This window comes from Zophobas morio, unplaced genomic scaffold (assembly GCF_036711695.1).
Source record: "Zophobas morio isolate AGI-343-1 ecotype UQ-CSIRO unplaced genomic scaffold, CSIRO_AGI_Zmor_V1 ptg000002l, whole genome shotgun sequence".
NCBI classification, from domain to species: Eukaryota; Metazoa; Arthropoda; class Insecta; order Coleoptera; family Tenebrionidae; genus Zophobas; species Zophobas morio.
The window spans coordinates 19,378,847-19,392,210 of record NW_026972107.1 but is presented as its reverse complement, the minus strand read 5'-3'; the positions used below and the strand labels follow the sequence as shown (position 1 = coordinate 19,392,210).

The 13,364-nt window shown below is 35.4% G+C and overlaps 1 protein-coding gene across 1 annotated transcript; it reads right to left on the bottom strand.

The window, feature by feature from the left end:
* Positions 1-12,445: 12,445 nt before the first annotated feature.
* Positions 12,446-12,881, bottom strand: LOC135128794 (uncharacterized). Its single transcript, XM_064055886.1, has 2 exons — positions 12,656-12,881; positions 12,446-12,606 (listed from the first exon to the last, which is right to left on the bottom strand). Exons 1-2 carry the CDS (start codon positions 12,879-12,881, stop codon positions 12,446-12,448), a joined length of 387 nt encoding a protein of 128 aa, XP_063911956.1.
* Between the last annotated feature and the right edge of the window lie 483 nt (positions 12,882-13,364).

Genomic DNA, 13,364 nt, shown 5'->3' with positions numbered 1-13,364 from the left:
GCGTTCTTTAATAGATCTGGTGTAATTTAGATCGGTAAGATTGGTAGCCATGACGAGAAATGTCAGGTGAATGTCAGTGGCAAATGTAAACTTGAAATTTCCCATGTTTCCGGACGCGTAACTTCTTCGCAAGACATTTTAACCAATTTTAAATTACAAAAACTCGAATTGATTCAAATTACAGTTGTTGTTGTGAAAATTCGAACCTCAAATATTTCGTGGTTAGTGTCAGATCAACCCATTACCAACCACGACAAAAGTCCCCAGATTAAAAAAAATGCAAATTTCAATTAAATTTTGGGAAAAAACGTGTGCGGTAGAAAAAATAGTATAAATAACTCGTTCATAAGGCCATTGAGGCACTCATCCTTTATATAACTCGCGGCTTCGCTGCTCGTTCTATAAACTTGGATTCGTGCCTCAATATTTGCCTTATGAAACTCGTTCTTTAATATACTATTAATTACAGTTTCAGCAGTAACATTTCACCCACCATCAAAATAAAATTAAACATTTAATCGTGAATCATCGTGCATTCCTGTTCCACGGTACTAAAAACTTCTGAAAGTGGTTTAGTTCTGAGACAACTTGTATGACACTACCATTGTTCAAACCGTCATTGTCAGTTGTTTAAAGTTAAGATATTAGAAACTTTATAACAGACATTTAGTATATTACATAACTTCAAAAGAATCGAACGCTTTCTTGATTTATTTTTGGACGCAGAATCTAATTGCTAATAGTAATCGATAGTTGTTTTAGTGTTAAACTAGAAAACAAGACAAGTTTTAGCATATGCGATTTACTCCAATTTAGTGATTTCTGATTAATTCGTAAAAACCAGAAGTTGTTTTATTTCGCCACCATACGTTTTTTTATTATATTGCTATCGCATAACCGTATCATAAAATATGGGAAGATTCTGTCCATTATGTCATTGTGGACCACTTTCCCTGCGTCACGGTTACTGGCAAATTTATAGCGCGCTTTGGGCCGTCAAACACCGATGACCCCTTGTACGTTTTGTCAGCTCGTATTTAACCGAGTGGCTAATTTAGTGGGACAGGTGCTCAAAATTAAACTTGATTAGTACTTCGGATAAACTTTGAATTCAGTTCGTTTGTAATCTATACAGTGTAAAGGTGTAAACGTGGGCATGACATCATTTAGCCGACGGTAACAACGGATCTATTGTTACAAAAAGAAAGGACGAAGCAGATTGCGGTGTCCTTATTTCGCCAGAAGATGTTGGTTTTATGACAACCGTAAACCTGGCTTTTATTGGACACACACGATCCTAAATCAAATGACAAATTATCGGACGATCTCCGATTTGCATAAAATTCCAAACACTTTCTTTCTCTGGAAGAATGAAGGGGAAAAATTGTTGCGAATGTTGCGGAGTGGAGTAGCGCTAGGCGGTTTTAAGCCTCCAACAACGGTTCCGTGGATCATTGACTCCGCTTCTTGGGTTAATTATAACCCACGAATATGTAATTACATGAATACAATCAGTGGATGCGCAAGACGCGCATTCTCGGACATTCCTCGGTAATTATTAATATACACTGTGTCCGAGCTTCATTGCGGCCATGGGCGTGCAGAAAAAGTCCATGTGGGGAAAAACAATAGGTCCCGTTCATTGTGCGTATGCACGCTTTCACCTTCACGAAGATAACCCACGTATATTCTGATAAACCTGTTGCCACAGACTCAACCGTTTTTCTAAACTTCTGTCGCTTTTATATGCCGATTTTGTTGTAGTTTTTTGACGAATGTCGGATTTTAGTATTCAAAGCTCGCAGAATGCGAAAGAGTAGAATTTGTTCGAAGCTTGTAGACTGACTACTTTGCAATTTTGTACCTATTTTGGGATTGAGGTTAAAATGGTCAAACGTTAGTCAACATATCCTAGTAATTTAAGAATGTATATCATAAAACCAAAAAAAAAGAACCTATGGCAACTGTAAAGCTGTAGCTTTTCATAATCATAGCAAAATTGTAGTTTCAAAAATCACCGGCAATCCCAATTCCTTGTCTTTTCAGAATTTCACGATAGTGTATTTATTGAAGAAATAGTTTCTAATATTGCAGTCATACATAAATCAAGAAAAATCTGTCCACAACTCAAACGTATCTGTTGATAAAGCAATATGTCGTACAGTAGTCGAGGTACGCAAAAACTAACAGCAGTTTAATGGTTTCATAATAAACAACACATAAATCAAGTGATAAGTTCCAATGTAACAAGGTCCTACAAAGGCGGCTACTATAAAATATTAGCATGTCAATGCGATATGGACTTCAGAAAAATTTATCTTCGACAAAACAAGGCATGTTCAACGATAAATTTCGCTCTAAGTTGTTCCAGATTTCTGTCAGATTCTGTTGATAAAACAAATAATTCTTAATGAAGAATATGTTATTTTTGCTCAATACCAACTTGCTACTGTGGACCTAGTAAAATGAACAACTAATACATATTGGATTCCAATAAAAGGAAAGAATTACACCGAATACTGGTTCTCTGGGAAAAGAAATCGAGGAACCTGTATTGAGGAAAATCAATTTTGAACATAGTTACATCACATTCTCAGTAATATAACAAATCCATTTTATAAGGTCAATCTGACAAAAAATAAAACGTAACAATCAGGTTATTGTTGTAACAGGAGACTCCGAATTCTAGACACTATCCACTAAAAATGAGTTAAATGAATTTTTGCAACAGGTTTCTAAAATGTCCATAATTGCAGCGACAAGTTTTTTATATTTTACCAACACACATCATAAAATATGGGAAGATATAGATACTGCCCATTATGTCATTGTGAACCACTTTCCCTGCACCATAACTGTTGCCAAATATTGATACTTTTTTGTATTTTTTGTGAGGTTATATTTAGCCGAGTGGGTGAAGTGATGAGTTTCCGCAATACCCATAATTGTAGCCACCTACAGTAAAGAAATTTTAAAATTAAGTGTAAGTAATAGGATATGAGTTAATATTGTCTTCATTTTCTAAAAATATAGCTAGCGGCTTAGGCTAGCTGAATTTTGAGTGGGAATACTTCGGAAACTAACTACACTAAAAAAATTTTCAACGTCCTGAAATTCTACAGACAAAATGTTAACTTTGAATGATACATTTTGTTGTAATTAGTGTTAAGCTGTGTATATAAATTAGTTTACTTTGTCGTTAACAATTTATTTCCTAGTGATATGTCACAAATTCGGTTAAACAGAAATTGTTGAAAGCACTAACCGAGTTAGTTGAGTTACCTACAATTTTTTTTTAACTTGATATGAAAAAAATTGCCTCAATTACCTAAAAGTTTTATTGGTTGTTGTCCTGATCATATATCAACAACGGATGACAGAAATCATTAAGAATTTCTTCTTTTTGATTTGACACTCGCTTAAAAATACGCTTTACCGTAAACTCATACACATTGTGCTCGGAGTTTGGTTAATATTCTGTTATTGCCGTTTGAAAACTCTAGCAAATACATTGATCTATAATGTTTGCTGACTTTTATAATTTTAGTAATTATTCAGATAGATATCAAGGATTGTTGACATAAATAAACAAACTGTAGGTAAATATACTATGTACAATATACTTAAAATAGGGACGTTGTATTCCACAAGCTGTGAAAAGTGATATACAAATAGATGTTAGTTAAAGTGACTCTATTAAAATGCTTCCCTTGGTTATCATTTCGAAAATAAAATAAAAGTATGTTACTAAAATTTAACCTGTACTGTATTTCAACGTTTGTGTTCAATATTTTTGTACTTTACTGTCTTTCTAACGATAAATTGTGTAATTGTAACATGTCATTGTATAGCTGAATTTTTAGTGCAGCTGTTAAAACCGACAAAGTCAATCAATTTTAATTATTAACTACCACATATTTTATCGAGAGTGAATTTTAAAGCACTGGGTACTGTCTGGGCACTGAGAGAGTTCTCAGGTGGGACGCTTTCCACTTATGCCACAGCAAGTTGACGAAAACAGTGAACGGGTTTCCTGGCTGTTGACTTCCCTCCAAGCTTCTCTTTGTTGACACTTTCCCAATTCTTTATTTTAATATTCCTCAAACCTTCTTCTCCTCCTTTTTCCATCTCGTTTTTGCTCTGTGCTGTTTAGGACTCTGTTTGTAACTCTGTTCTGTGACAGTTAGTTTCATGATAATGACCCATCCATATTAATCGTTGCGTTTTTATCACTCCCACCAAAGCCAGGTCTTGGTAGTTATATTTATATTGTATATTTCTTCATCTGTTTTTCTCTGCCATAACCGTCCATACATTTTTCAAATTATCTGCATATACCATATATTTACCCCTTTCTGTTGAGTCTTTGTAGGAGTCTCCACTTCACAAACATACATTAACACTGGGCGAATGATAACAGTTTTGTACAATTATTTCATTATTCCTCTTCACTTATTTGTATTACTCACGATCCTTCTCAATGAAAACGTAAATTTAGTTCCTGCTGCTCTTCTTGATCTTATTTTATTTAATTATATACTTATATCTGTCTTCCTTGTGACAGCTGCATCCAAGAAAACGATTCTTTCAACTTCTGAAAAAATGTACTTTTTTGCTTTATCTGACTTAAATTCTAGAGCCAGGGCCGGATTTAACTATTCTAATGCCCTAGGCACCAAAGACTGGTGGTGCCCCCAACCCTCCCCAGGAATAAAGGAGTGTTTGCATAACACTTTTATTAATTTTATTGAACAAGAATCTACCTTCATTTACAATTTATACTTGTAAATATATAGTCTAAAGTATTTATTATCTTATTAAATGATTCCAAGATTGTTGAAGTTGCACAGCATGAGTCTCCCAACGGGTGCCCGAAAGTCTCTTCAAAATGTTGTCATTTTGAATAGTAGATTTCGTAAGATTCTACCCGCCTGTCGAAGACGAAAAAAATTATACACTGTTTGTATAACAGAAAAAAAATTAACAGCAATTTGACATTTTTTTTAATTTGTGGCAATGTCAAAGGGCCTTTTTAAATTTATTAATAATTTACGAATTTTAATTTTATTTTAAACAAAAAAATTCTTGAATAAAAAATGAAATGGCGTTCACTTTTATGAAAATTACAAGAACTGAACACTTACCTTTTCAAGATATGACTGACAACAATAACATTTACAGTACAAAGGTACTAAAATAAAAATCAAATTGTAATGCTACTGCACAAATTGCCAAGCGCCGAAAGCTACTAAATCTGCTACTGTACGATGCTGAAATATATTTTTTCTTAAAAGACCTGTTTAGAAAATCTCCTATTTAAATTTTCAGAAATTTCGGAAACTACTTTATGGTCTTGCACACGGTTTGTACGGCAAACCAACCTTTGTTAGCATAGGGATACGGGTTCTATAAGGTTCAGTATTCCGTACTGATTTGTTCGCAAACTGGCCGCCTCTGCACATGTGATTTCCTGTGTCAGCAGCGGTGACCTACCACAAAGAATTACTCGAACAATTAAAAATTTGTCAATGAGTACTAAGATAATAATAAAATGTTGCAATTTTTAATTTTAAATATACATTTCCAAAGGTTTTGGGGCCCCTCCAGCTTTGATGCCCTAGGCCAGTGCCTACTGTGCCTTATTATAAATCCAAAGCTGTCTAGAGCCTTTGTCCCTAAAGTTCCTACCTGTCTAGCCCATGTATTTTGTTTTATCTTCGTTTACCTGCAGCGCCACTTTCGTCGCTGTACTTTCTACTCTTTTTACTACTTCTTCGAATTGTTACTTACTGCTCGCTATTATTAACGTTAATTATCAGCAAAAGCAAGACATGGTTATTTGTTGAAATATACTAATTCAGAGTAATTTAATGAAATAAAATGGAGCAAAGTGAGCCTGCATGTCTTACACTATCTTTAACTCCGAATTTTCTTGATTAACATTGATCTAATCGAATTCTGCACATCGTTTACCATATTTCCGCTTCTAACTCTTCTAGCTCATACATACATTGTTTCTTAATATGGTCATACGCTTGTTGAAAGTCTATAAATACCATGTAGGTTTCCCTTTCAAACCCAAAACTCGTTCTTCATCAACTAATTTATTTTTTAAGTATATAACCAAAATCTTCTATGCAGTTTCAAGCAATACTATACCCCCTATTATATTCAAATTCCTATTTCCTATTTTTCGTATTTTATCATTTCTGTAGTGACACAATCCGACCCTGGACTTTTCTATCTTTCAGTTATTTTATCGTTAGCTTAAGTTGCAATAAATTTAGATACATTTCTTCTTCTAAATTTCATTTCCTTTGACTGCAGCCACCCGAAATTTCCTGTCTTGAAATATTCCGACATAGGGGCCCTCCTCTTTACTTTTACTCTTCAGTATAAATTCTTTGTTTTTCTGTGTGTGTACTCTTCCTCCGATTTTTCCAATTTTGTCTCCACACACAGCATTTTTTCCTTCTTCATGTTTTCTTATATTTTTGTTTTATTCTTTGTATTCTTCCCTGTTTTCTTCGAAATTATAATTTAAATTTTTGGAATGAAGAGCTGGTAAGGGGAGTAAAAGACAGCGAAAGTTGTAGAACGATGAATGATCAACGTCAGGGGTGCCCTTTAAGCTCCAGCGTGTTTTCTGTGTACGTAAGTGACATTATTCCAAGGGGTACAGGCAGACGGTGTGGTGGTAGAAAGTGAGAAGATGTTTGTGGTTCCTTGCGTATGCCGATGATTTGGTTATTCTGTCAAGCAATGAATGGGGGATGAAAAAGATGATGAGGCAGCTAGAGAGGTATATAAGGAGGATAAAACTAGAAGTGAATGATATTTAGAAAACGAGGGTGAAAAGGTGAAGAAGTAGAATAGTTGTAGGAAGGGGAAGAAGTTGAAGCAGTGAATGAGTTCAAGTATCTTAGAGTTTGATTCAACCAGGGTTTGGCAGTCTGGTGATAAGTATATTAATATATGGGTGGAGGTATGGGGATTTGATAAATATGAGCAGACTGAGAGGGTGCAAGAGAAATATCTGAAATGGGTGGTAGGGCTAGATAGGGAAACTCCAAGGTACACAGTGAGAGAGGAATTAAAAATTGCAAAATTGAGAGTGCTTGCGGGAATGAAACCAGATAGGTATGAGAACAAGATGCATAAAAGAGAGGAATTTAAGATATTGCAATAAACTTGGAAAAAGCAAAAGACAGAAAGGCAAAAAGGGGTAAGGATAAATATTATGAAGGACATGGATACGCGTGTAAAGAAATCGAAAGACTGAGGGAGAAAAGGAGACAGATAAACGGAGAATTAGGCATACGCAGCGGGGACACTGACGGACAGGAGAGATGAGAACGCATCAGAGTCAATACTTGTAAATAATAACGGAGGACTGGTCGAAGTACCTGGACAGAGACAACGGGAAGGAAAACGTGATGATCGCGAAATTTAGGTATGGGAATAGCTTCTGGATCGGTGAACAGGGCAGAGTGTGTAAGCTATGTAGAGCAGCGAGGGAGACAGTGGTGCATTTGTTAAAAGAGTGCACAGAGTTGAAAGAGAGAGATGAAAGTAGAGAGGAAATTTTGACCGACAATCGTTTAGGTGTAGGTTGGATGAAAGAGATATGTAGGGCTAGGGAAATAATTATGCAGAGGAGAGACGGGAGGGGAAAGTAAGGAAGCAACAAATTTGGTTTGTTTGTAATATAAGAGTATCTTTATGTTTATAATTATACGGGAATTATTTAAATTTTCGTATATAGTTTTTCCTTTTTTCGAGTTCCTCTTTGCATTCTTCAACGAATCACTGATTTGTTCTTTGCCTCTGATAACTACACAATTTTCTTCTATATTACGTCCCATAGCTCTCGTACCTTTTCTTTTCTCTGTATCACATGTAATGATTCTAGCTCTATTTCTTTTGTCTACTTTCCCTTCTAATCTTACTCCCCTTTTTGTATAGTCCTTGTATGTTAATTTTTTCTCCTACTTCGGCATTATTTAAGTCATTTTTGCCCCTACCATAAAATGATCTGACCCCGGGTCTAACCTTTTTTAGAACCTAACATCTTTGTCCTTTCTCTTCAAGTAATATATCGTCTATCTGATTCACAACTCTACCGCGGGGAGTTTTCAGGTCTCATTTGGTATTTTCTTCTTCTTAAAATATGTCTTGCAAAATTCACCAAAAAGTTCTCATTTTCATTCGTTTCCTCATGGCTACTATACTTACCTATCGTAGGCCTAAATTCTTCTTTACTAGCCATACGGGCACTTGTACCGCCCAAAACTAAATATATAGGGATTTTCAGACCGTATTTTTGTATTTTGTCAAACTCTTAAGTTTATATATAGACACACTTAAGAAGAAACGAATATCTAAATCTAATAGAGGGATATTATTCGTTTGATCTCCTGATATCTTCTTCGTAGAATTTTTAGCTATGTATTCGCAAAACTGAGTACCCTTAAATACCTTTTTATTACTTATGTGTTGATAATAGAGACAATCTTGTAAAATACACATTTTTTTTTGTAGGAGTTATTTATATACTGATTTCCATAAAAATCCGAACACCTTGGATTAGTTGACTGATAAAACTTAAAGTTTCACCAAATGTGCATTAAATCGAACCCAATAAATGGTTAAAATATAAAGCCTAAAACTTGTGAAATAAAAAATTTATTCAATAATGTGTGGGCCCACCGTGATTTTTAATGCACTCATTTACTCGGCGAGGCATGCTTAAAAGAAGATGGTTTATGGTGTCCTGTGGGATCTCGTCCCAAACTTTCTGAAGCCGCATACGAAGGTCATTTAAATTATTCGGGGGATGCTGCAAGTTACGTAGGTAGAGGTGTGCCCATGATATTCCACACATGTTCGATTGGTGACAAATCTGGTGAACGAGCCGGCCAGGGGAGAACTTCAGCATTATTTTGTTGAAGGTACTCCGTTGTGACTCTTGTCGTATGTGGGCGTGCATGGTCTTGTTTAAATAGGGGTCGATCTAACCCTCTGAGGTAAGGAACTGCAATCGGCTCCAGTACTGTAGCGATGTATCCTCTTGCATTGAAATTTCCCTGGATGAAAACTAGAGGGGACCTGCCACCCTGCGTTATTGCCCCCTAAACCATCACGCCTTGTGTGAGAGCTGTATGGCCTTCAACAGCGAGATTCAAATTTCGGTGTTCTCCACGTAATAGCCTCATACTCCTACGCCCATCGTGAGCCCAAAGACAAAACCGGGATTCGTCTGAGAACACTACCCAATTCCATTCGTGGTCCCAATTTGCTCGCTCGTTGCACCATTGCAACCTACGAGCGCGATGTCTTGGTGTCAATGGGAGGCACCGAAATGGTCGATATGAACGCAACCCAAATGATCTTACTCGGTTCGGATAAAAGGATGACATGGAGATCCAACGTACCCATCCAATCAGTTGTAATTGCATGAGTGATAGAACGCCTGTCTCGTAGGGCTGCAATTCGTAGATGACGATCTTCGCGTGCTGACGTTCTTTGAAGTCGACCAGATCCACGAATTCGCTCATGCACTCTTTCCTCAGACAACCTCCTCCAACACTGCAACACCGGGAAACACTACGGCCTATACGGTCCGCAATTTGCCGGCTTGTCTCATACCAACAATGCGGCCTTTTTTAGATTTACTCATTTGATGAAAATGAACCGGCTCAGGACGTCTTGGCATTTTTCACTTTGTTTCCTAAGCGATAGCTCTAAAATTTTCTCCACGACTAACGCAAATCAACTAACAAAGCAAAATTCTGCTAAACGAAACGTTGTTTTCAAAAGGTAAGAAGGGTAAAATAACGTTAATGGTTTTTGTTGAAATTTTAATCATTTCTTCCATGACTGTCCGCATATCGGATCCGATAATATCAACAAAATGGCTCAACGCCTTCAACGTGTTCGGATTTTTATGGAAATTAGTATATTATCGTAATCTCCAAACTTTCTAAGCAGTGAGATGATTTGTTTAGTATTACTGAAAGAAATAATTTTACTCTGATATTCAATTAACTTATTTTAGAGTTCGCAAGCTGCAAGATCAGACTAGTAACAGATTGCTTGTCCTTAATTACAGAGATGTTCGACACTTGTGCGAAGATACTAGAGTAAGAAGAAGTTACAACAAAATAATTGAAGTTGTTTTATTCTTTCACTTTTGTAGTAAAACTTTGTTGATTAGCTGAATGATGTCTTCTGGAAAAACAGACTCTTAGTTTCTGTAAACCATTAAGTGATACAGAATGTTTTTCTCAGATACATAATTTTCTCCTAAGATCTGCTCCTGCTTCAGTTAAAACAACTAAATCGTCCTCCTAGTCTCCGTCGTGCTACCGACAACAACATTACAAATGTGATCTAAAGAAGGTTTCATTTGCTAAGATGAAAACCGAGAAAAGTGTGACACTCACAGATTCGACCAGATGACACAGAACTGAACCAACGCGAACATAAGATGTTGCCTACTCATCCAAAGATTTGATAGTCCGATTGATATGGGAGCTTACACTTATCGACAAAGAATGGAAGGACTTTCCAACCTGTCAGGAGCAGTTGTCTGACTTTCGGTTGAATCATTCAATTAACCTTGACAGATAACAATTTATATAATATAATTTAGATAGATGTGTCGATTATTTATTAAAGAGCAAAAGATTTATCAATAACATTTTGAGCTCTAACAAAAATTTGGTTGGTATTTATGCACCTTATAGTGCACTTCGCAGTAATAAAAAAAATACCATTGTTACATAGATGATAAATAAAAATAACGGAAAGTTGTTTTCGAATGCTATGGACATTAAATTAGTCATTCAGCCGAAACACGCTCACACAATATTTTCCTTTATTATCGCCGAGAAATAAAAGTTGTTGACATTCAATTTGTAGGTTAGTATTAGATACTATTATTTGATAGTTACAGATAGTAGTAAAACAATAAGATAATAATCGAGTGAACCAACATTTTGTTCACCCACTATGTGGAGAAGACAAATTCTCTTACAAATTATTGTCAGTTTTGTAAAGAACTGCACAAACTTCATGGTTGTTGGCTACTGTTTTGAATATATGGAGTGATATTTTAGATCTGAAATAACCCTTATGTGCAGATATGGCAGCTGATGTAAAATTTACTACAAACTTAAACACTTTAAATACGTCTCGGTTTTCAAGTATTTTCTATTGACTTCTAGATTAGTGTATTAAGTAAAATGGAAAAGTTCTAAACCCACTACCATGACAAACAAGTATGAGAAAATATTACACTTCCAGATTACAATTATTAACACATATTGCTATTATTTTAATACTTAAAAGTGTGCTAAGACCACTGAGGAGATTTTTGTCAAAAAGAAATGACGTTTGAGATTCTAGAATGACATAATTTATCACCACATTACTGACAAGTGGCCTAAAAATCCTAATCTACTCTGCTTGATGCTAATTTAGTCTCTGCAACATGATAAGACGACTGTTCGAGAAACTAATATTAGCATCATTATTATTGTTGACCACCCCTACAGATAAACCAATTATTAGGGTGGTATATTAGGGTTAACTTAGATTGTTGGAAATGCATAATTAAATAGTTAAAAATTAGGAGACTGTTATAGATGTGCATTTTTGATCTGGCGTAAACTACAATTGAAGATATCAAATTTATTCCGATAATTATTATAAATTCTGCACATAGTTGTAATGGGCGAGAACACATGTACATTAGTTCTAGAAATTTCAGTATAAAAACATAAAGGGTTTCTAATGTTTGACCGGGGAACTAGAAAGCATAATTTTTCAACTAAAGCACTTGAATTTACAACACCATTCACCAATTTAAAAAGAAAACAGAGAGACAAAGTTTCTCTCCTCTTTTCCAAGCTTTGAATGGAAAAGAGTACCAAAAGCTCATTTTGAGGAAAACCTCTACAAGGGTAATAGCCAAATGATTTGAAATGGAGGAATTTTAAAAATTTCCTTTGTAACTTTTCTAATTTGAGACAATGAACATCGTACCCTGGGGACCAAATAACACAACCATGCTCTAGTTTTGATCTAACAAACGAAGTATACAAACTAAGGAGAGTACTATTAAGTTGAAAGCTTATGCAATTACGAATGCTAAATCCTAACGCCCTAATTGATGAGGAAAATATCTCATCATAATGATTAATGAAGGATAATTTTTGATCAAATATAATGCCTAAATCTCTCACAGTGGAAACACGTTTCAAAATGAAGCCGCCAATTTTATAGTCATATATACTATTGATATGCTTTAGAGAATATGTCATTACACTACATTTAAGAAGATTCAGCGACAACCCTTTTACATTGCATGCTTGTTCTAATTTATAAGGATCAGCTTGAAGGAGAAGGTGGTCAGAAAATGTTGTTATTTTTCTAAAGATTTTTAGGTCGTCAGCATATAGAAGACACTCAGAGCTAAAGCCGATACTAATGTCATTAATAAACAAAATAAAGAACAGAGGTCCAAGAATGGACCCTTGCGGTACACCAGAAGTAACATGTACCTCAGTTGACTGAAAACCGCCAATGGTAACAACCTGTGTCCTGCCAATTAAATAAGAACTAAACAGTTTAATTAGGAAATCTGACATACCAAAACTATCCAACTTGGCAATCAATTTAGAGTGGTCTAATCTGTCAAATGCTTTAGAGAAATCAGTGTATATACAATCCACCGTACATTTAGCATCAAAAGACTCGGAAACAAACTGAGTAAACGTACAAAGATTTGTTTCTACAGATCTGCCATTGAGAAAACCATGCTGTAAATCAGATATATAAGGCCTAACATGCCCGATAATAACATCATAAAGCAACATTTCGAATACTTTGGAAAAATTGCAGAGCAAGGTTATGGGTCGATAATTTTCGATTACATTTTTGTTTCCATTTTTGAAAACTGGACATATATTCGACTGTTTCCAAATGGACGGGTACTCACACTGTTTAATTGCTAGACTGAATATAGCACATAGGGGAGAAGCAAATACAGTTGCACAGTCGCTTAACATGAACGAGGGTATGCCGTCAGGACCAGCTGTTGTTTTGTTTTTCATTTTCCGTAGGGCATTAAATACTTCAGATTCATTAAACGATTTGATTAACAAAAGAGGACAATTTGAAGAAGACATAGTTACAGATGGATTAGAAAGAATAAAAGATTTTTGAAAAAAGTCAGCAAAAGAGTTGACAATGTCTTCCGGTCGACTTAGTAGTTCATTGTTATAGGTCATCAGTTTAGGTATACTATTGTCTTTTTTCTTACTATGAATAAAGCGCCAAAAGCTGCTAGGATCAGATTG

Bases quoted from the DNA above. Each gene is read 5' to 3' on its own strand.
- LOC135128794 (XM_064055886.1), bottom strand. From the start codon at position 12,881: ATGTTGCTTTATGATGTTATTATCGGGCATGTTAGGCCTTATATATCT. The intron at 12,607-12,655 runs GTATGTCAGATT...TTTAATTGGCAG, and splicing joins TGCCAAGTTGGATAGTTTTG to GACACAGGTTGTTACCATTG.